Here is a 24,050-nt window from a genome sequence, read left to right as displayed (position 1 = left end):
GGAAAACTCCATCAGTACTTGTGTGACTGTCAAACAGGATCCGTGTCTACACCCTGTAACAAAGGTAGCTTCGAAACAGACCTAAATGCATGCGTGTGGCACAAACATCAAGTGTGTACGGTAATATAGGAAAATACGTCGGTGACCCGGAGGTGGGGATGGACTGCTAAACCGTGGTCTGAAAGCATGGACCGTGAGGCAAAAACATCGAATGGACCGACAGTGTCACAGTTCTGACCCAACAGACCACCATGGACAAGAGGGAATAAAGACGCACCAAAACTGGGAAAAGACCATCTCAGCGTCTAACACTGACAAGGGACTTGGAGCCAGATGACTCCAAGGAATCCTGCCCAGTCCTCAAGAAGACAGGGCCCCCGAAAGAAAACGGGCAGAGGACGCTGAGCTGGCTGTTCCTTGAAGAGGACAGATGTGCAGGCTCACGAGTGACTAAGAGGTGAATGGAAATGACGGGAGGTCACGTTATCCTCGTAAGATCTGCCGACACCAGAGGCTGATGAAGGCCAAGCGAGGGGACTCTTGGGCTGTGCCGATGTGTGTACCCCACGACCCGGCCGTCCTGTCCCCCCGGGGCACCAGCCCCAGAGAGCTCGTATGTGTGCGTCAGGGAGCAAGCCTGCCGCTGTCTACTGGAGCGTCATTCGGGGCATCGGGAAGCTGGGCCCGGTCCCGATGTCTCTCACTGGGGGACGGCTGGATGGGCTGCGGTGGGCGCAGGACAGGGCAGCAGTGTTCCAGATGTGCCGCGACATGGGTCAGAGCAGGAGTGAGTCTGTTTTCAGCATGTGAGGTCCACGGAAGCAAAGGGGCAGTGCTGGGATTCAAGGCCGGGACGGCGACTCTCTGTCTCTTTCTACCCCAGCCCTGCTGCTTCCTGCACACACAGCAGCCTCCAAATGTCCAGGGGAGTCTGTCAGTTGGGTAGGGAGGGTGGGAGAGGGCTGTCACCTGAAAATAACCTCTGAGGGACTGTGAGCCCTGCCGCCGTGGAGTGGGGCTTTGAGCCCTTGGTGCTGCTCAAGGGTGTAGGGGTGACTCTAGGGTAAGGAGAGCGCTGGGCCAGCAGGAGGGAGACCCAGAAGGAGAGGCCTGTTTGTGCCAAGGGGTCAAGTGCAGAGGCAGGGAGGAAAAGCCCGTGCACGCTCTGGCCCCCAGCAGCCAGCCTGGAACCCGCACAGGCCTTTGAAGACGACCGTGTAATGTGCAGGAGCCAATATCACACCCTACCCCCAGCTCTAGTGTGGCAACAACCCATGGGAAGGGGATTTTGTGGGTGAGTCCCCCACCCCTGCAGGGCGTAGGGCGGGGATTGGCTGCATCACGGGCACCACCCTTCCCTGGTGTGCTTCCTGCGATCGTGAATTTGAGCCTAATAGTTGGTGAAATGAATTTCTCACGGTGAAGTGAAGAGACAGGACAATGATTAGGAAGGTAACTGCCTTGCCTCCCATGTAGCTCTCACAGGTTAACGACTACCTTCTCATAAATTTCTTTTTTCTCAAATCTGGTGGTACGTTGCCTGGGTCCATACCCAGGACCCTTAACAAAGGAAGGGAGAAAAGGCCATCGGCAGCTGCTCAGGGCTGGGCCTGCCTGGACTTGTCCCTGCTCGGTGTGGAGTCAGGCGGCTCTGGGACACTGGCGTGGGGGCTCTCCCACGGCCATGTGCAGCATTTAGGAGCTGCTTCCTCAGGGCTTTGCTTGCGGTCACCATCATGCACTCTGCTCTGTGCTGAGCCTCTGAAACAAGGAGGCTCCAGTAAAAGCATTCACTGTGCTGCCCGCCGTCTGAGGCTCCGCCGTGCGGGGTCTCAGCCCACAGGTGGATCTGAGAGCTGGGCATTATTGTCCCATTTTTTAGAAGAACCTCAGGGTGGTCGCACACGTGCGGAATGGGGACAGTCTGCTGTCTTCAGTGAATAGAACACAAAGGGGAAACAACAAGGCGGAAGGAACCAGAGTCCTTGGGTGACCAGCCCTGGAGCGCCCTGCCCCCCTCCATCTTGTAGATGAGAGAGAAGGAAGTGTGTCTGGACCTCTCTTTGGAGATGCAGCACTCTGGGGCTCTCTGATACCCCAGCTTAGCCTCTACTCCCGCTAATACAGCCACTTAAATCATTTTTTGTCCCAGAGAATATTTAATAATGTGAGAAATAGCTTACAGTGAATAGCTTTTGTCAGTATATAAACACAGGATTTTTAGGGCACTGGAACCACTCTGGATGACGATTTGTCCGGACCCACAGAATGCACGACAACGAGAATGAACCCTGATGTAAACTTGGGACTTTGGGTGATTATGATGTGTCAGGTTCATGGATCTTGGCAAATGTACCACTCTGGAGGGGGATGTTGAAATTGGGGGACGCCCTGTGTGTAAGGGCAGGGGTTATATTATCTCTGTCCCTTCTACTCAATTTAGCCGTGAAGATTAAACTGCTCTAAAAAATAAAGGCTATTAAAAAAAAGAACCACACAACAACCCAATCCAGCTCCAGAGATGTGCGCCGGTGCGGAAGACCCACGCATTTTTCTGTGGCTTGGCCTCAACCTTCTCACGGCCTGCCGAGAGGTCCGCATGGTTGTTTGAAGGTGGCCCCTGGGACCCGGGCCTTTTTGCGCCTAGGGAACAAACTCTCTGCATGAGATGCTCAGGTAAGTCCCCAAGGTCCAGCTGGGCCTCAAGGTCTCATGATGCCAGCCACCCACCAAATGAGCAAGAATCCAACATCACGCTAAACTCGGGCCTGCTGCCGTGTGGCTGTCATATGGCTCATGGCACCAGACGGTGACTATGACCACACAGGCACTGCTGAGCGTGTTTTCATCCGACCCCGTGAAACTAATCTCTGCAGAAAACGGCAGGAGGTGGTTCTCCCTCACTTTTGTTTATTGGATTCCTAAGGTGTCGTGTCTGAGAAGAAGGAGAGCGTTAGTTGTATTTATAATGACATTCATTAGTGCCTAACTAAAATGCATTAATATTTTATTCGTGACTGTTAAGTGCTGGCAGGCCAGTGCTGTGCCGAGTACGAGTCTGGAGCCATTGCTCCAGACCTGCGGCTTCTCTGGAGGAGCTGAGACACGTGTGGGGACCCGCGGGCACTCACACAGTGGGCAGAAGGACCATCTCCAGATGATGCGTTCTTTTTTTTTTTTTTTAATGTTTGTTTATTTTTGAGAGAGAGAGTGTGAGCGGGGGAGGGGCAGAGAGAGAGGGAGACACAGAATCCGAAGCAGGCTCCAGGCTCCGAGCCGTCGGCACAGAGCCCAGTGCGGGGCTTGAATTCACGAACCGTGAGATCGTGACCTGACCTGAAGTGGGAGGCTTAGCCGATTGAGCCACCCCAGGCACCCCTCCAGATGATGCATTCTTTCGGGAAGCAAATACGTGTCAGGCATGATGTAACCAAACCTCCATCAGGTGGATGCAACAGTAGAGACAGAGAGACCCAAAGGCTTCTGCGGAACACAGGAGGCCGGGGTCCCGTCTCCCGATTCCTTTGATGGCCGGGAGGCTTCGCGTCAAGGGTCTGTGCCCTCCACCCGGGCTCCCCTTCCTTCCCAGGGGAGAGGGTCCCGGGGAGGGGCTGCTCCAACAGATCTAGATATGAACCAGGTTCCTGCCAGCCTCTGTCACTGGTCACCGTGGGTGGGCATAAGAGGGAGTGAAGACTCCCCCTGATCCCTGCAGGGCAGAGCTGGGGACAGGTCCCCGCGGATTTCACAGCCTTTCCTGTGGGTGTCATCACATAGCTTACAGCACTTTTGTCATCTCTGTGTATTTACTTAACACTCTGGTTTAATAAAGTGATCCCCCTTCTTTTATTATTGTTTTAAGTGTTTGTTTATTTTTGAAAGAGAGACAGAGAGTGAGCAGGGGAGGGGCAGAGAGAGAGAGGGAGACACAGAATCTGAAGCAGGCACTAGGCTCTGAGCTGTCAGCACAGAGCCCGACGCGGGGCTCGAACTCGTGAATGGCGAGATCATGACCTGAGCCAAAGTCAGACACTTAACCACCTGAGCCATCCGGGTGCCCCCCACCTTCTTTTAAATGTGAACACATTTATGTACATACGTCTGTCTGTCTGTCTACACCCATCATAGGGCTTGAATTCACAATCCTGAGATCAAGAGTTGCATGCTCCGTTGACTGAGCCAGCCAGGGACCCCCTGAACACATTTTATTTGAAAACAAAGCCATGTAACAAAATCGTAAATGGAAGCCAGCCTCACTTGCCGTAAACAGATATTAATTTTGTAAAAATGCATATTGCCTGTGCCTGAAATGCATGAGTTGTTTCTGGAAGGCCACGGAAGAAGCACATGGTGATGACCTAGGAGAGAAGAGCTGGTGGCCGGGGATGGGGTGGGGGACAACTGTGAGTGCCTATTCCTTAATCCCATTTATTCTTTCTGCCTTTGGAATGAAACAAAACCAGTTTGAAAGAAATGCGATGAAAACAAAACGTTGGCATTAACTTCCGGCTACATAGCGTGGCCTCCCGAAGCCGCTGGGCCTCAGGCCTCTCTGCGATAGAGCATTAGATGGCAGAGGGAGGCGGTAAGGAAACCAGCGGAGGCTTTCTCTGATGTAATCAAAGAGCAAAACCCGCTCAGAACCACCTTCCCACTCTGTCACTCATGCCGCCCTCCACCCCGTGCTGAGCTCCCTCCCAGCCTTCAGCATCCTGGCCCCGACCTGTGGTCAGCATTGTTCCAGGGACAGGACAGGCTCCAGGAAGTCAGAACTGAGAGCAGGCTTAGAGCCCCCCAAGCGAATATTCCTGACCAGGTTCTCGGATCCAGGGAGATGGTAGCTGGTCTCGGTCACATTTGCAAAGAGTTCTGGGACTTCTTAAAGCCACCCACTTTGCAGAAGCAGAAACCGAGGTTTAAGAAGGAGTGAGTTCTCCAAGGACACGCAGCTCGCGCGCCCGAGGCTCTTGGCGTCTCTCAGCCACAACCTTCCCTGGATTCAGAGGCAAGGTGTGCGTGTCGAAGATGCCAGCTCTCCAGGCTGGAGGGAAGAACCTACAGGGGCCCGTTTTGTCCAGTGCTCTGCCTTGGAGCAGGGTGAGGGCTCCCAGCCTTGATTTCCAAAGGAAGCTTGAAGGATCAGAGAAGCTAAGTGGCTTTGAGGGTGCTGATGGCTCCAGCATTCACACAGTGAGCAAATGCCACGCCCACGCGGAGCCAAGCAACCTGAGCGTGGGAAGACCCGCTCTGACCCAGGGCAGTGGGAACTTGTGACACCACCGGCCGCCGGGGACAGACGTGGCACCAGTGACTTGATCTCTGAGGCGCCTCTGCCGTTCAGACCGTGTTCTTTTCCAGATGTTGAGATGATCCGAAGATCAGGGTGCACAGCAGACCTAGTCTTTCAGTAACTTTTCAGGCTGTGTCTCCACTAGGAAGTGGAGATGTGGAGCTGTGTTTTGGCCGGTGTGTTTCTTTAGAGACTCAGTTCCTGTAGGAGGTTGAAGGGCGTCCTTCCTTTGATTAATGGGCATGTTAACTGTGTTGGAATCTCACCCAATAACTCAGAAGAAGGGTTCCTCAACTAGGGGTGATATTACCCCCAGGGGACATTCATGTTGGTTGTCACAACGGGGCACAGGGGCCCGAGAGGGTGAGAGTGATATCGGCGTCCGGCGGAAGAAGCCAGGGTGTTGCAAAACGTACTGCAAAGCACGGCTGCTGCAACAAAGAGTTATCCAGCCAAATTGCCGACAGTGCGGAGGTCGAGAGACCCTGTTCTAGGATTGCTCTAGAATCTTCCAGAGCTGTTTCCAAGACTCCACACAAAACCCCCACAGAACTCTACAAGGACCCATGCATGTGGTGTTGAGTAGTAGAAGAAATATTGTGGACTAATGGCAGCCAGCCTCGTTGGGCAAATGGCCAGGTAGCCTTTGGTTGCTATCGGAGGCCGGTAGTTGCCGGGGGGGTGGTGAAGGAAGCTGCTCCCTGACTTTGTTCCCTGGTGAAAATGCTACCAGTTGGCTGACACTCATCAGCAGGGAGGTGCAGACCTGCTCACTAAACCCAGGGAGGCCCCGATTCTTGGTCCTTTTAGACACTCCACCTGCACCTTGGATAAAAAGCTCATTGACACAAAGTGTCACCAAATCCTCTGAGCTGGTGGCTGGACATAGGACCCTTTAGGAACTGGGAATGTGGTGCTAGAATGGGGGAGGACACACTGGGTTCTGTTCCCTGCTCGTACATGGATGAGATGTCTCTAGAGTGTGTTGGCCAATGCACATATCTGAAAACCACAGATTTTATCAAGGAGAGCCCATTTAAAAAAAAAAAAAATTAATGTTTATTTATTATTCAGAGACGGAGCATCAGTGGGGGAGGGGCAGAGAGAGAGGGAGACACAGAACCTGAAACAGGCTCCGGGCTCTGAGCCATCAGCACAGAGCCCGACGCAGGGCTCGAACTCACAAACCGTGAGATCATGACCTGAGCCGAAGTCGGACTCTTAGCCGACTGAGCCACCCTGGCGCCCCTAGGAGGGCCCATTTCTAGCTTCCATGATGTTCCTTAGCCACGAATTTCACCTCCTAAATCTACTTCTAACATCTATTTTTGCTAAATAGCAAACTCTTCAATATGGATCAGAGATCAGGAGAGCCAGACTTCGTGATGGCCCCTCCAGAGAGTGACCTTTTGACTGAATGCCACCATTGGGGTGGCTTAAGTCCCACACTCTCCCTTACATCACGCTCTGTGGAAAGGTTCTAAGGTAAGTTCCAGAGGCCTCCCGGAAGGGCCGAAGTCTTGTCTAGAGCCAGCATGGAGACCAGGAAGAAAGGCGAGTGGGGAGCAGGCTAGGTGAGAGAAGCCTCCAGAAGGAAAGGAGGCCAGGAGGAGTTATGCAGCAGCCTCTCGCTGGCTTTAGTTGGGGATCTTCCAGCTTGCCCATGGCCTTGTGTTCTGAAGACCGGGAACCTAGGCCGGGAGCTTCTCCCTGCATGCCCCGTGGTTTCAACCCATGGCAGCTTTGAAAGGAGCAACTTGGTGCCCAACAGGCCCTTCCCAGATCTCAAAAGACTTGATTATCAAGCAAGCGTCCCTGGGAAGTTTCCTTCATAGCGCCGATCAGAGTGGGATCATTTTCAGGAATGTCTTTCTCCCCAACCAGGCTGGAGGGTCCAGAGAGCTGGGGGCAGCATAGGGAATTGTGGGAGCCTGCAGCGCTGACTCCAGACTGAATCTCTATCTGCCACTTACTAGCCGTGTGGCCTTTTGAGAAACACGACTGAGCCTCCCTGTGCCTCACTTTCCTTCCCTGTCAAGTGGACGTGTTGTAGCATCTACTTACCTTAGAGTCTGGATGTGGATTAGAGGAGATAATGGTTAGAAGGCATTTAGCACTGTGTTTGATCGTTACTAAGTGTTTAATAAATGTTAACTGTTACTATTATTATCAATAATATAAATGTTAACTATTATTATTATTAGCAATAATATTATTGACCTCTGTATTTTCAAAGCCTTGAACAAAAGCCAGATTAGAAGAGGAGGGGGCATTGGGGCGCCTGGGTGACTCGGTTGGTTAGGCATCCAACTTCGGCTCAGGATATGATCTCTCAGCGGGGTTTGGGCCCCACGTCAGGCTCTGTGCTGATAGTTCAGAGCCTGGAGCCTGCTTCAGGTTATGTGCCTCCCTCCCTCTCCTTCTGCCCCCTCCCCTGCTTGCACTCTGTCTGTATCTCTCAAAAATAAATATTAAAAAATTAAAAAAAAAAGAATAAGAGGAGGGGAGAGGCAAGACAAGGTTCATGCTTCAGTTCACATTCTGTTGATTGGCAACTGGACTTTGAACATGACACTCAGTGTCTCTGGTCTCATTTTCCTGTCCTGAATAATGGAGATAATAGCACCCAAGTGTATTATTTAGAAGTGTTTTTGGCTGCAAGTAACAACCAGGGGCCTAAACTAATAAACGTTTCTTCTCCCATAAGAAGTCCCAAGCAAGTGGTTTCAGCTATTGGAGCAGCAGCTCGCTGATGTCAGGGTTCTGGGTCTGCTGCTTGGCAATTCTCTTGTCCTTTTCCTCATGGTCACAAGATGGCTGCTGCAGCTCCAGGCATCAAGTCCATAGTCAGGGCAAAAAGGGTGCTACTGCCTCTTTACCTTTTGTGCAGCCATGCCAGCAAAACCCAGCTGACTTTTACTTTTAACTTCCTGGCCCAAGCTGTGTCCCATGGCCACCTCCAGCTGCAAGGGAGACTGGGAAAGTGAGTTTTGTTTTGTTTTGTTTTTCCGCTTTTCCAGTCTATTGAGTGGATTAGCCCATGCAAAGCAGAGATAACCCCAGGCAGTGGAGGAGCTAATCTTTGTTTTATGTCTGTCTTCTTCCCTCTGGGCTCTGTCACCGCCCCCCACCCCCACCCCTGGGTTGCTATAGGGCTCCAAGAAGATTGCATACATGAAAGAGCTCTGTAACGCACTGCACAGGTTAGAGCCATGATTCCGAATATCAGAGCTGCGAAAAGGAAAAGCAAGACTAACCATCCTAGAACAGCCTGTGTTTCCCCTGTTTACTTGCTACAGAAGGTCTCGATGTGACTTACATCATCATTAAGCAGGCGGGGCATTTGCTTCAAAACCTCACCTCTCGTGATCCCTCCTTGTTCTGTTCACTCTCTGTTCTCAGTGCAACAGGGACCAGTCAATTCTCTCTGCAAACAAAATCAGCGAGAAACCTTCTGGGGACATTTCGAGGTGTGCGTGGGCACAGTGGATGCTGGCCGGGCGGTGGCGTGTGTTGATTCATCCACAGGGGGCAACAACACCTCTGTCAATATTTGCAAGGGAGAGAGGTCTTCACGAGAAAGGCCACATTATGGGAATGGAATGTTTTATGCAGGAGACGTTTTAGAATCAGGGAGGGTCAATAAAGAGGCTAAGAAGGGTTAAGAACTTGGGCGTAAGAATAAGGCACCGAGGAGTCTACCGCCTAAGAAGGAAGGCAAGACTTCTATCACCCGCCCTGCCCTGCGGCCCCACGTCCCCAGTTTTAGGAAATAACGGACTTTTCCCTGAGACTGTTCTGTGGGAGAATCTAGAGATGCATATGTCAAAAGGCCTGAGGGAGAACCCCCGTGAGCAATCCCCATAGCGTCCTACGGACTGACTGCTTCCTCCCTTTTCGGTCCAAGAGGAATTGGAGGGAGGTGTTGAAAGCAACGGCTTTTGAAGTCACACAGGCTGGGTTCAAATCCTAGCTGAGCCACGTGCTTGTGTGACTTGACTTTGCTGTCGAACCTCTTGGGGCCTGGGTTGCTCAGCCAGAGAAAGGGGGGTGATAACATCAGCCCCTCCCTCGTGTGGTTGTCACAAGGACTAAATAAGGAAAGCCCTCTGCCGGTGTGAGCGAAGACTATATGCGAACCTTCGGCAGACGGCAGATCTGGCCACTGGGGAGGTGGGAGCGGGATTCTTCCAGCTAGACCCACGAACTCTCGTGTGTGCCTGAAGACACATTTTCTTTCCTTCCTCTTTGGTAACCTGAGCAGTGATTTTGACTTTCAACCCCTGCATTTTCGAGAAGGAAGGCACAAGGGACGAGGGGGATGGGGGGGGGGGGTGGTGACCAGGTCTAAACAGCAGAGCACAGAGGCTGGGAATCCCAACTTCGCCATCAGACCCATCTTGGTTAGAACTGGTCACTGCTACTTACTAGCGTGATCCCAGAGAAGGTAACTAGCCCCCTGGCGAAGGAGAGACGGTCAGTGCTCCTGGTCGGGGGCCGTTCAGGTGACTCAACAGGACAGTGATGTCAAAAGGTTGGCACCCTGCCTGGCACATAATAGGGGTTCAGTGTGTTAATTTGCAACAGTAAGTCAAAAGCAGCCTGGCGCTGAGAGCTCCCGACTGACTGTCGACTGTCGGCACCATAATCCATCGCCACTGCCTTTGCCGACCCCATTGCTGTTTCCTTGCGGGGTGGGGGTGGGGGCAGGGAGCGGCTCTAGATGCTTCAGCATCCTGTCTTCTGTCGGGGCGTGGGAGCGGTGGGAGGGGGTGAGTCACCTGCATCAGGAGGTCAGGAGGGAAGGGAATCCTCTCCCCTTGGGAACAGCCCGTCTGCAGGAAGCATCCTTTCTACCCGCCTTGCACCCCAAATCCCAGCACTTTACAGGGGAGGCCCCCGGGTGCATGAGTTGTGGGGAGGGGAGTGGGAGAGGCCCGCAGAGGCCCAGACCCGTGCCCTGTGGTGGGGCAGCAAGGTCCTGCTACAGTGGGGCCTCTGTCCTCAGCCTCGGTCCTGGGGCTGTGGGCTCCATTTGCTGTCTGTCCTGAACTCCCCTGTGCTGTGTGTGTGTGTGTGTGTGTGTGTGTGTGTGTGTGTGTGTGTTGGGAGCTGAGGAGGGAGCGGGTGAGACAGGAATGTTGTTGATTAGCCCCCCCGCTCTGCGTGTCCCAGGCCCCGGCGTGCTCTCTTGGCAGTGGGTGCTACCCTGTTTACATCAGAGGATTATTGTTGCATTTGAGAAAAATCTGCACATTATTAAGATAGAAAATGTTTGTTAGCCTTTGGGGCAGAGACCGTGTCTGTTTTTTCACTTATCCCCAGGGCCTAACATAATAGGCGTCCAATAAGTATATGCTGAACACATAACTGAAAATTAATTTAAGTAGTTGGCATGAGATGTTCATTGCAGCATTATTTATAATAGTTAAAAACGATTTTTTACGGTCTGGGTAAGAAATCTATGGTATTTGGGCACCTGGGCGGCCCAGTCAGTGTCCGACTCTTACTTTTGGCTCGGGTCACGGTTTCGTGGTTTGTGGCTTCTGCACGGAGCTCTGCACTGACATTACAGAGTCTGCTTGGGGTTCTCTCTCCCTCTCTCTCTGCCCCTCCCTGGCTTGCTCTCTCTCTCTCTCTCAAAAAAAAATAAATAAATAAACAGAAAAAGAAGAAATCTATGGTCTTAAATACAATGGAATGGATACTATTGTTAGAATTAGCACAGAGAAGGGCACCTGGGTGGCTCAGTCGGTTAAGCATCTGACTTCGGTTCAGGTCAAGACTTCACGGTTCCTGAGTTTGATCCCTGTCGGCCACTGTGCTGACAGCTCAGAGCTTGGAACCTGCTGCAAAATCTGTGTGTCCCCTCTCTCTGTCTGTGCCCTCCCCGTTCATGCTGTCTCTCTCTCTCTCTCTCGAAAATAAATAAACATTTAAAAATTTTTTAGAATTAACATGGAGAGCATAAAAACATGGGGAAGTGTTTATAAAAGAAAAAGCTACAGATGGAAATTTAAAAACACTTGATTAAAACAACATAAACATGTAAATCAAGGTATACATTAGAAGGTACATTGAGACATAAGGTTATTATCGTATAAAATTAGTGGGCTTATGAGCAAGTAAGTAACACTTGTGATAACTTCTACAGTGGAGTCTAGAATATCTTTAAAGAAACAAACCCCTTCAGTACTTTCTAAAGAGATGAGATCCAGTTTGCTATTTTCCAGGGTCTATTTGGTGAGCTGTGAAAGGCCTCCATGGATCGGGGGCTTTTGAAAATTTCCACCTCCCACCTCCTGGTGCAGAGCGGTTCAGACCTGGCAAAATTATTCTTGGCAAATGCACGCTGGTCTCAGAATTCTCAGTGCAAAGAGCCTCCAGCAACCAAGGTGCTATAATCTGGAGCGGGCAAGCTTCGCCAACAGAGGGGATTGGACAGAGGGCTTTTCAGGCTTTATTTCCAAATCTGTTCCTTCTGCCCCCCACCCCAACTTTAGTACACAAGCCAGGGGTGCAGTTTTCCAACCACCAGGTCTGGGTGGTTGTATCACGTGGAAAGAAGCCTTGCACTGGCCCCTTCCCTTCCCTCTGCTCTGTCCCTGCAGCCGAGCGCAGACCTCCGAGCCCCCAGCCTGTCCAGTGCCCCCTCGACCCCCTCTCGCTGGGGCACCCACCTGTGGCCTGACAGAGCACCCCGGCACTTGCGGAAAGTGGACGGTTGCCCATTCTCACACCTCTTCCCGCCGGGCAGCCCGTGGCCTTAACGAGACAGTTTGACTCTTTGTGAGACCTGCTGGTGTCCTGCCCAGGTATTTGGTTGACTTGCTCCTGGAACCGCAGCTTCGAACCATCCAGGCCCTCATTTGCAACAACCACATTCCGGGACACCGAAATAGGTCTCTGTGGAGGTCCAGGTGGGGCCGGCCTGGGCTCTGCCCCACGCAGAGCACCCCAGCGCCACCAGGGTGGGCAGAAGCCATTTGGGGCCATTGAGAGAGGGTCTCCCGAGGCTCCTGTTGGGTCCTTCCTTCTAGCCCAATTTCTGGGCCTCCCAGTGACGTGAGTCGGAGCAGACGGACTAGCCGGGACGGAGTGCGTAGCTGGGTCCACGTGGCATTTGCAGGAAAAGCAAAGGCTTTCACTTCTCGGCTCTGCCATCCACGAAGGCAAGCTTACTGACCGCTCACATCCCTTCAGCACTAGCGAGGTCCCTGCTAAGCTAGTTTCATCTTTTGTAGTCTCCTCCACAGCTCTTCAGGACGAGGCCCAGACAGGGCGAGTGGTTGGCCCAGGGTCACCCAGCTTGCAGTAGGAAAAGCCGGCATCCAAACACAGACGGGCTTTCCTCCCCCGGGGGGAGGACTTCATCCTTACCCGGCACGACCTCCTTCTGCCTTATGAGGCCAGTTTCTCCCACAAAGCAGCAGAGTGACTGTACCCCACGTTCCCCTCTCCATGAATGCAAACTGCAGACGTTCTGGACGCTGAAAGTTTGGGTGTTTGTTTCTTTCTTAAACATACTCCTAGCTCCAAAATGTAGACAGTGTGGCAAATCCTGCCCCGGGCCGCCAGGAGGCTCTTGGCGGTTTTGATTTATTTCCCTTACTGCGAACGTTCGTATGTTCTACGGAGGAAATCCCCCAGAGTCACAAAATAGTACGTACTATATAAGGTCCCATTTTTGTTAAAGGGAGAAAAAATTCAAAGGACAAGAGAGGTACCTGTCAATACGTTTCCTCTCCTGGGAGGACAGTTCTCCAAGCTACACTCTCTCACACCGAGGGCAGCGCTGGGCTGTCGGGACGCTGAGCTGGCCGGCCTGGCTGTCGATCTGTGACAATAAAAGCCGCCTTCCGTCCTTAGGTGACTTGGACCCTTCCTGCCTTCCTCGCTGCCCCTCCCCCAGGGCCAAGCCTAGATGGCCAGAGAACTCGGAATGGATTTCGGTGGTGGCGCTTTCTGCAGCCTGATGTGGGGTCATGTAGGGACTTTCATCCATTCCTTCAACAAACATGTCTTTTATTTGCGAGGCGCTGTGCTAAACGCCAAGGATGCAGAAATGAGCAACACACGAGGCTCCTGCATCGAACACTTGCCAGCGGCTGTGGCTGTGTCTTATTCGTCTCTGTCTTCCATGTTTAGCGTAGTCCCTGCTACCTCGTGGTGGGGCGGGGGGCTGGCTCACCTAACCATGAATGAACGGGATCCCTGTCCTTAACAACTCTGGGTCCAGGAAAGGGATAAAGAAATGAGCTTGCTGAGGTGTCGTTGGTAGCACGTCCCGGGGTGGGGGGGGGGGGGGGGGGCACACAGTAGGGAGGATCCATTCTAGGGGGGCGGGGGCACAGGGAGGGGGAGACTGGTGCCACTTCAGCCTTTATTCGTTTCCCAAGCCCCTGTCTTCTCATCCTGCCCAACTGCATGGTTAACTCCATGGGAAAGACAAGCTCCGTGCGTCAGGGCCGAGACTGCGTTGTGAATGCCAGTGAGGAGGCGGGACAAAGGGGGCGCCTAAAAAGGGTGCCCTTTTTTAGGTCCCTAAAAAGGGTGGTGATGAAGACAGTGTGAAGTCTCGCCTAGTTTTCTTTCCCTTTGCTAGCTCTCAAGTCGAGGGGGGGGGGGGGGGGACTGGGGGGAGCGGTGGAGGCCTAGAGAGTTTATAGATGGGGCTATTTAGTTTTCAAAATGAGTTTCACAGCCCTAAAAACCCTCTGTACCCCTCCTAGGCACCCGTCCCCCTAACCCCTGACAGCCACCGGTCTTTCCACTGTCTCCATAGTTTTGCCTTTTCCAGAGTGTCAGAAAATCGGAGTCGTGCAGTACGTACGTAGCCTTTTCACATGAGCTGCTTTCACATAGCAGTATGCATTCGAGGTCCCTTCGTGTCTTTTCATGGCTTGCTAGCTCATTTCGTTTTTTTTTTTTTTTTTTTAAGTTTACTTATTTATTTTGAGAGACAGAGACAGAGACAGCGAGAGAATCCCGGGCAGGTACCACCTGTTGGCACAGAGCCCACAGCGGGGCTTGAGCTCCCGAACCGTGAGGCCATGACCTGAGCGGAAACCAAGAGTCAGACGCTTAACTGACTGAGCCACCCAGGCACCCCTAGCTCACTTCTTTCTTAGCACTGAATAATATTCCATTGTCTGGATGTGCCACAGTTTATTTATCCGTTCACCTGCTGAAGGGTGTCTGGGTCGTAGCTTCCAAGTTTCGATAGTCGTGAATAAAGCTGCTATGAACATTCACACGCGGGTTCTTGTGTGGACCTGGGTTCCGCCTCCTTCAGCTAAATGCCCGTGGAGTAACTTTGGCCATTCTGCTTCCTGATTCGTGACCCAACAGGAAAGATCCAGCTAGGAAGTGCACCGTCGAGGGCAGAACCAGAGGTAAGGTGGTTAACGAACGGGATTAAAAGAAGGATTTACACTCATTAAAATCAGTCAGTTTATACATAGTCCCCGAATGCGTATGCTGTGCTAGAAACCAGGTCCTAGGGATTCAGTAATGAACCGAAGGGTCTGCTCCCCCAAATATGACTTTCCGGTCAGAGCCCCTTGTCCCTCTCCAGGGACCATGCCTGTGAAAGTGTAGTTGTAGGCTAGGCACTCTGAGGACCCCAGGGACACTGGGGTGTCTGGTGTTCGTGGGGTAACGAGTAGGGGACACAGAAGGAGGACATGGGCAAGAGGAGCCCCGTGGTAGCCTGCAGCCTCCTGCATCGTCTTCCCACCCCTACAAAGTTCCCTCCTGACCGTTTGGAGGTAGTCACACTGCTGTCTGTCCCCCATCTAGAAAATACAGCCACCTGCAGCTTCCTGATCACTACAAGGTAACTTCAGTCCTTCACATGGGGCTTGTGGATCCCTTTCCGTTACTAATGATAATAGCTAACTGCATTGAGCATTCTGTATTTCCCGGGCACCATTTTTACGTGCGTTAGTCAGTGTGAAATTCTCACAACAACCCCGCGAGGTAGGTCCTGTGCTATTCTCTTCATACCCATTTGTCAGATGATGCTGAAGTAGAGCAAGGTGAGTTAGCTTGTCCAAGGGCACACAGCTGATAATCCACAGAGTCAGGATTTGAACCCAGGAAGCCTTGAGTTCAGCACTCAGTCTCCTAACCTGTAGGCGCTGACGTCTTTGATTATACCACGGTGGTAGGATATAGTCCATGCACGGGAGGAGCTCGTGGGTTCTTGAGGGAGAAAGACCTATAAATAAGTAGCTGTAATGTAGCACAGTCAGAATTAAAATCGTGGTGTGTGTCTGGGACTGTAGAAATACTGAAGGAGAAACTGACTGCCCCGGAATGCTTTATCGTCCTTCCTTCCCCCTTCCCTTCCTTTCTCTCTGTTTCTTCCTTTCTTTCTTCCATCTCCAAATATATATTATGTTCAAGGGTAGAGACCATGATAGAATATGAGAAACACAGGGTTCTGCCCCTGTGGATCACTGTCTAATGGGGAAAACAGAGTAAGCAATGATTATATTAATCTGATAAGTCTTGTATAAGGGGACCAAATTGTCCTGGCTTTAGCACAGAAAGGCCCCACTTCTGGGAACCCCCTCAGTCCTAGTCACACCGGATGGTTGGTTACCTCAGTTGTGTGAAAAGGCAAGCATAAAGTATTGTCTTTCGTTGGATGTATTTCTGAATTTGCTCATTGGACGGGTGTCAGGTGGAATTTCCCTGCTGTTTTTATGTTGCTTCTCTTTTGATCACCAGGGAGGTTGAACAGTGCTCTCAGTGCTTTTCAATGTCGTGTATTTTCTTGTTTGTGAACCAGCTGCTCCTGTCTGTGTCAGAATTGGTCTATTGAGGCAGAGGTTCTCAAACTTGAGTGGGCATCAGAATCCCCTGGAGGGAGGGCTTGTTGAAACATGGGTGGCTGTTTCTGATTCAGCAGGTCTGGGGTGGGGCCTGAGAATGTGCGCTTCTAACAAGCTCCCAGGTGATGCTGCAGCGTGGTCAGGGGCCACCCTTGGGAAACCACTGTACTGAGGTGTTTTGTGGGAGCTCTGCATTTCACAAAGTGGCTCTCAACCTGGCTGCACATTAGAATCACCCGAGAGCTTGCCAAAATGCAGATGTTCAGGCGCTACCCTAGGCCAAGTGAATCAGATTGAAACTTGGACATTAGTATCTTTAAAAGTTTCCCATGTAATTTCATCATTTCTGTAGGAAAGGGCAGCAGCTGGGAAGGTGAAGGAAAGAAAATGCTTCCTACTTTTTTTGAAATAGATTGTAGTATGTTTGCGTTTTGTATTTTCAAAACTAAATTAAAATAACCTAAACCTAGATCCCGGAGATTGTCTCCTCTGTCTTTTCCTCAACGTTTTATAGTTTTATGCTCAACATTTAGGTCTGCGACAAATTTAGAGTTAATTTTTGTACAAGAGTGTGTGGTTTAGGTTAAGGGTTTTGTCTGTTTATTTACCTACAGAGGTCCCATCACACGACCACCATGTGTTGAATGCAGAGGCTACCTTTCCTCCATTGAATTACTTTTGCACCTACCCAGAATCAGTTGGGTATGTTTGTATAGATCTATTTCTGGGTTCTCTGTTCTCTTTCATTGATCTATGTGTCTATTCCTCTACCAATACCACACACCCTTGACTACTCTGGCTTTATAATAAGTCTTGAAATTGAGTGGGCTGATTCCTCCCACTTTATTCTTCTCTTTCAAAATTGTTTTACCTATTCTAGTTCCTTTCCCTTCCCATATAAAGTTTAGAATAATCTTGTCTATGTCTACAAAAATCTTGCTGGGAGTTTGATAGAAATTGGGTTAAACCTGTATAGCAGTTTGGAGAGAATTAACATCCTCACTATATTGAACCTGCCAATCTATGAACATGGTATGTCTCTTTAGATTTTTTTATTTCTCCCTAAATATTTTGTAGTTTTCAGCATACAAGTCCCGTACGTGTTTTGTTGATTTACACCTAAATATTTCACCTTTTTGTGAACAACTGTAAATGATACCGTTTTTATAACTTTGATGTCCATCTGTTCATAGTATATAGAAATACAATAATTTTTATACATGGACAATCATGTCCTCTGCACATATATCCTCTTCTCTAGTCTGTATGCCTTTCATTTCCTTTTGTTGTTGTTGTTGTTGTTGTCGTTGTTGTTGTTGTTGTTGCTGTTGTCGTTGTTTTTTGCCTTACTTCATTGTCTAGACCTTACAGCACTGTGCTGAATAAGAGTAGTGAGAGTAGACACTTTGCCTTCTTCCCAGGCTTAAGGAGAAACATTCATCAGTCTTTCACCATTAGGTGTGTTAGCTGTAGGGTGTTTTTTGTAGATGTTCTTTATCAAGTTGAGAAAGTGATTCTTTATTCCTATTTTTCTGTGAGTTTTTAACATGAATGGGCATTGAATTTTGTCAATGCTATTTCCGCATCAATTTATATGATCATGTGAATTTTCTTCTTTAGCCTATTAATATGGTGGATTCCATTCATTGATTTTTCAAATATTGAATCAGCCTCGTATCCCTAGGTTATGGCGTACAATTCCTCCTGTATTTAGCTGAATTCTACTTGCTAATATTTCATTATTGATTTTTATGTCTATGTTCACATGGACATTGATCTATAGTTTTCTTTTTTGTACTGTCTTTGTCTGGTTTTGATATCATGGTCATACTCGTGTCATACAGTGAATTGGGAAGTGTTTTCCTGCTTCTTGTATTTTCTGATGGAGAATGTACAGAGATAGTGTTAATTCTTCTTTAAACACTTGGTAGAATTCCAGTGAAACCATCTGGGTCTGGAGACTTCTTTTTTTGGGCGTTTTCAAATTACAAATTCAATTTCCTTAACAGTTGTAGGCATATTCAAATTTTCTAGCTCATATTAAGTGAGTCTTTGCGTTTTTCGAGGAATTGGTCCATTTTATCTAAGTTGTCAAAAAATGTGTTCTCAACAGCTTTTTAAAATTCACTCTCCTCCATTAGTTCCTCTCACATTGAAATAAGATGCTGATTCCCCCCACGCCTTCCCCACACTCATTCAGGTCACAGAGCTGATAAATGACAAAAAACCGTATTCTGTATCTCAACCCAGAGCCCGCATTCTGGACCCTCAGGCAGAGCCCAGGATGGGGCAGGCTCCATGTAAATTCAGTGTTTCAGGGAACCAGCTGGCCTTGGGCATCTCTAAAGTATCCTGCAGCCCAGGGCTGGAGACCCTCTCAGTCACCTAAACCTCCCTGGAGGTAGGGAGGTAGGAGCCCCTTCCTCCAGATCAGATTTGGGAAGAAACTCAGGGGAGCCTGGGCACCACTAGGTGGCGCTCCGAACACACAGTTACCTGCAGCGGCCAGTGGTGGCTGTATGAGGCTCAGTTCGGCAAGCCCGGCCTGTGGGGCATTTTGTTCTTTCTGGGAGATGAACTCTAGAGCCTGGAGCCTGCAAGGGCCCCAGGAGCTCCGGGCTGGTGGAGTTTGCCAACCCTTTCTCAGACTTCCCTGTGGACAGAGGCGTGAAGGCTTGACAGGGTGGTGCTGGGGGGGCGGCTGAGAGGTACAGAAGCACCAAAGAGCAGCTGGAGAGACTACGTCCACACTGAGACAAGGCCGGCCACCCAGAGCCTCTGTCTGCTTAGGAAGCGGTGATAACCCAGAGCTGGGCCCGGCACAGAATGCTGAAGAATCCACCTCGTTCCCTTCCGGGCCTGCCTTTCAACACCCTCCACCAGCTCCAGCCCCAGCCCCCTGCAGAGTCCCACCGACCCCTCCCCCTCATCAAGCATACTCCAAGGCAAGAGTCCTCTGGAATCAGCTGGAAGGTCCAAGGTAGGTCCCCCCCCCCCCCCCACCTCGCCACAAACCACGTGCCTTGGGAAAGTCTTGCACAGCATCTTTGCTAGATTCTGGACTGGGTCTAAAATCCGACCCGCTCTGCTGTTGCCCTGGGCCAGTTCACCCCTCCTGAGGCAACCTGGTGTTCCCCCGCTGCCAGGAGGTCACCCCACGGATGCCGCACTGAGCGCCGACGTCCCATAGGCACAGCCCACGATGGCCCGGAACTCCGGGGTTCAAGCCGTCCTCCTGCCTCAGCTCAGCCCCCTAAGTAGCCGGGATGCCAGGCACCCACCACTGCTCCTGGCTGGATTAAGTCCAAGTCCTGAATCAACCCCTCCCAGGCTGTGCCACCTTGGCGAAGCTACTCAACCGTGGCGAGCCTCAGGTTCGGGTCTGTCGCACGCGGATAATAATGGCACTCACCTCACAGTGCTGTGCGGCTTGAATCTGGGTCGATGTGCGTGCGGCACAGAGCAAGCACTCGATGGTTGGGTGTTAGCGGCTATTTATACGGTCTCTCCTGTCGTTAGGTTCTGTGTCCTCCCCAGCCCTGCCTGAAGAGCAGCTACATTCGTTTCCTAGTACTGCTGTAACAAAGGCCCGTAAACTTAGTGCCTTCAACAGCGCAGAGTTTTTCGGTAACAGTTCCAGAGGCCAGAAGTCTATAATCAAGGGGTTGGTAGAGCTGCATTGTTTCTGGAGGCTTCAGGGGGGAATATCTACTTCCTTGTTTGACCCAGCTTCCAGCCCACATTTCTTTTTCTTTTCTTTTTAATATTTACTTATTTTTCAGAGAGAGAGAGAGAGAGAGGGAGGAAGGGACGGGGATTTCGAGTGGGGGAGGGGCAGAGAGAGAGGGGGACAGAGGATCCCAAAGCCGGCTCCGCGCTGACAGCACTGATGTGGGGCTCGAACTTCCGAACCATGAGATCATGACCTGAGCCCAAGTCACACCGAAGTCAGACGCTTAACCACTGAGCCACCCAGACGCCCCGCCCCAGCCACCCACATTTCCTGACTCCCCTTTCTTCCTACCCTTCCTCCTCCTCCTCCTCCTCCTCCCCACCCCTCTTCTTTAATATGTGTGTGATTAATAATAATTCTTCCTGGGGTGAGAAGGAGAAGATGGGAAGTGGGAAAGCTAGCCCACAGTGAGACTTTAGGAATAAATTTTCATCTAATAGCGTTCAGTAACTTCCCCAAGGGTTGGGCTTCTCTGCCACTCTGTAAGTCCTCAGTACGTATCGTCAGCCAGTGACGGCAACAATGAGGTGTCGGAAAACCGAGGAAGAGCACGGCACAGGAATGAAAATGGACATCATTTGAAGCCGTAGGTGTGTAAAAATGCCCTGTGCAAAAGATTTTCATCACAGCGTTGCCTGTAACATGGAACAGCTAGAAGAAACAGTGGAGTTTGGTTAAGTAAGCTGTGGCGTATCAGTGAAAAGAAAGGCCATGCTGTTATTTAAAATCATACGGCGACTGTGAAACATGAGGAAAGTTTACAGAATAATATTAGGAGAAAAATGTATGCGTAAAATCATATATATGTGTATACCTGCTGTGATTAAAATCATGTAAGGATTGTGTGGGTGTGTAAGAATTGAAATTAGAAAGCCGTCATCAATGAATGGAAATAATTATTTTGTAAGACTGCTGGGGTTTTGAGCAGTTAAAAATACCCTTAACCTCTTCTACGGTGGACGCTGTGTTTTATTTCTTCAAAAGAACTCTTGCAGTAATTTCTGGACAGGTGAACCAGTTGGTTGCCATTTCCGGGGACTGCGTGGCGAGCACATTACCCCACCTTCCCTGGTGGTCACCCTGTGATCTTGAGGGTCCCAGCCTTCAGCCCACGGGGTGCGACAGCGTATTTCCAATTTTCACACGGCTGGGATAGTGCTTCTGATGGAGGGTACAAAGCCTGAACCGGCCTTTTCCACAGCCTCCCCCCCATCTTTCACTCCATTTTAACAGCACTATAAAGTCAATATATTACCTTTAAAAAGCAGCGGAAAAAGAACCACTTTTTGAAAATACGTCGTAAGGACGTTTTTTAATGTTCTCCTGCCGTGTCCTTTGACCCATCTTCTGCCCGTTTTTTTTCCTACCGTCTGTTTTTTTTTAGCGCTGTGACCTACAAACTTCGGTTATATCAGAATCATGGGGAGGATCCAGTTGTTTTTTTTTTTTTTTTTTTTTTTTGTTTTTTTAATGTCTGTTTATTTAGAGAGAGAGACAGGGACAGAGAGAGCCAAGCAGGGGAGGAGCAGAGAGAGAAGGAGAGAGAGAATCCCAAGAGCCTCTGCACTGACAGTGAAGACACGGGGCTCGATCTCACGAACCTTGAGATCACGACCTGAGCCGAAATCAGGAGTCAGCCACTTAACGGACTGAGCCACCCAGGCGCCCCGGGTCCAGTTCTCTAAGATGCAGACTCTTGGGTCTCACTTCCAGAGTCTCTTGAGTCCGGTTCCCGAGTGGGGTCCTTTCTCTGCATTTTTACCACGCTCTCCAGGTGATTGATTGTACTGCATCCTGATTTGAGCAAGAATCACGAGTTCTACTACCCTGGGGCGGTGGGGGCCGGGGGGCTCTTGAAAGATGAGCAAAACCCAGAGGGGATAAAGAGAAGAGGCCATCAGAAGGGAAGCAACCCTGGGCTTGCCGCTCTCTCATTCAACTGCATGATCAAACACACGAATAAAAAATGACTTGACCTTTCCTTTCAGAACTCCTTGGATGGGAACCTGCACATCCCAGGAGAAACTTTGGCAAAGACTGTGTGCACCTGATCTGGGTCAAAATGAAACAGCCAAGCTGAACACCGTGCCCTTGGGGAATGACAAATGGAATGTTCTCAGAAGCTGCATTTGAACAACTGATTGGGATCGTGACCGAGGTTAACAGTCCTTTGCAATTTGATAAAGGCCTGGGTTTGCATGATGCCGCCATTTTAGTAAGCTTCGTCTGCTCTGCTTAGAATGTATTATTATTAACACGTTTCATTGATTCTAAGATGCAGTGCCCACCCCCTCCACACACGTTTTTAGCAGCTGCATAATCGGAATATGTCTTATTGTCTTTGACACAAGGTCGTGACATGGTTGTCATTGCCTGACACCTTCTTTCAGAAACCCAGTGCAGTAGCCTTGAGAGAAACGCTTCCTCCTCACGCCATCGATTGCCCGGAGCGCTGACTTTGTGTTGAAAACTATGAACGTTGACAACATTGAGTTGAAAAATCACTGAGAAGATTTGGACTCTGGCAGCATTTTGCGAATAACTTAACCACTTGTTTCCGCTTTTTGCCTCTTTAGGCGCGCCCAAGGGTGACCTGTGATAAATCCACGCAAGTCACTAAATAAATACTTTTGAGGGACGCCTGGGTGGCTCAGTCGGTTAAGCGTCCGGCTTCGGCTCGGGTCATGATCTCACAGTCCGTGAGTTCGAGCCCCGCGTCGGGCTCTGTGCTGACAGCTCAGAGCCTGGAGCCTGTTTCCGATTCTGTGTCTCCCTCTCTCTGCCCCTCCCCTGTTCATGCTCTGTCTCTCTCGGTCTCAAAAATAAATAAACGTTAAAAAAAGGTTTTTTTTTTTAAATAAATACTTTTGAGAAGTCTCAAACATTTTAAGAGATCCGAAAGCATTGCATCGTAGTTAATTGGCAGCATTTTCCGCGGCATCTTGGACATGGTGGCTTGTAGAAAGAGCTCACACATGTAGCTCCTCTTACGTGTCAGGCGTCAAGACTCCCTGCCCATGAACTCATTCGAATCCTCATTCCTGTTAGGCCCGGTTTACAGATAAGGAAACTGAGGTGCTTAGGAGATGCAGAAACTGAGGTGCAGCCAGAGACTGGTAGAGCTGGGTAGGATCCAGGGCAAGAGGTCAGCTCCAGGGTCCAGGCTCAGACACTGTACTACAGGATCTCACGTAGAAGTGTGTAAGTTTGTAATGTGTCAAATACCTGCGGAAGGATTTTCAACCAGATTTGTGTTCTAGCGAGCATAGTATTGATTAGGGGGGAGAGCGTGCCAACACAAGGTGCCAGCATGTTGCAAAGACGAGGTCAGTCCTGTGACAGGCAAAAGGGCAGCAAAAGTAGCCAGGATCAAGGTCATTTCTCACCTGAACTCCCCAGCAGGCATTGCCTCGTTGTACAGGGACACCTCACATCGGAAAGGTTCTCGTGGTTTCTCATTGTGTTCTGTGGAGCATTGAAAAAAGCAGAAAGAAAAGTTATTTGGCTACTCTTCGTTTTCCGTAGCTTTGGATTAAAATGGGTGTGAGTCTTTTTTAATGTTTGTTTATTTGAGAGAGATATAGAGCAAGTGAGGGAGGGGCAGAAAGAGGGGGGAGAAAGAGAATCCCAAGCAGGCACCGAGCTGTCAGCACAGAGCCCGACGTGGGGCTCGAACTCACCAACTCTGAGATCATGACCTGAGCCGAAACCAAGAGTTGGACACTTAACCCACTGAGCCACCCAGGCGCCCCGAAATGGGTGTGAATTTAATGATGAATTTTGTACAGACGTTGGCTGTCTTTGTCAGGGGAAGAGGCCCTCCCGGTTCTGAAGGACTGAATTCAGGCTTAAACTATTATCCTTCAAGAAGGAGTAAATGGACCAATTAAGACAAAAGGTAAAAATGTGGGTTCAGTGTTGGCCTAATGGTAAAGCCTTGCTCCCAAGTTTACTTCATTTAGCAGAGTTCCTTAAGAGCCTGAATTAGCATACATTTTCTTTTCTTTTCTTTTTACCACACATGACAGAATTGATGTGATGACAATGAAACATGAGATATGAATGGAGTTGATTGTGGAGACTGAATCTTTGGAGGCTCGGTTCGTTTAAAGATGCCAAAAGTTACCATCTTGGTAATAAAACAGGAACAAAAGAATCCGTCATCGTTGTTCATGGAAAATGTCTT

General features: G+C 50.1%; 1 protein-coding gene across 1 annotated transcript in view; it reads left to right on the top strand.

Moving 5' to 3' along the window:
* The window catches only part of TXNRD1 (thioredoxin reductase 1), a 101,535-nt gene extending 79,469 nt beyond the window's left edge, over positions 1–22,066 (top strand). The window contains exon 13 of the mRNA XM_040491030.1: positions 21,853–22,066. Coding sequence (XP_040346964.1) covers positions 21,853–21,915 — 63 coding nt within the window. The 3' untranslated portion in view covers positions 21,916–22,066. The remainder of the gene's footprint in view (positions 1–21,852) is intronic.
* Positions 22,067–24,050: the final 1,984 nt, after the last annotated feature.

Source organism: Herpailurus yagouaroundi, unplaced genomic scaffold (assembly GCF_014898765.1).
Source record: "Herpailurus yagouaroundi ecotype Mexico unplaced genomic scaffold, PumYag 182, whole genome shotgun sequence".
Classification (NCBI taxonomy): Eukaryota; Metazoa; Chordata; class Mammalia; order Carnivora; family Felidae; genus Herpailurus; species Herpailurus yagouaroundi.
The sequence above is the reverse complement of the archived record's forward strand: the minus strand, read 5'-3'. Positions and strand labels throughout refer to the sequence as shown.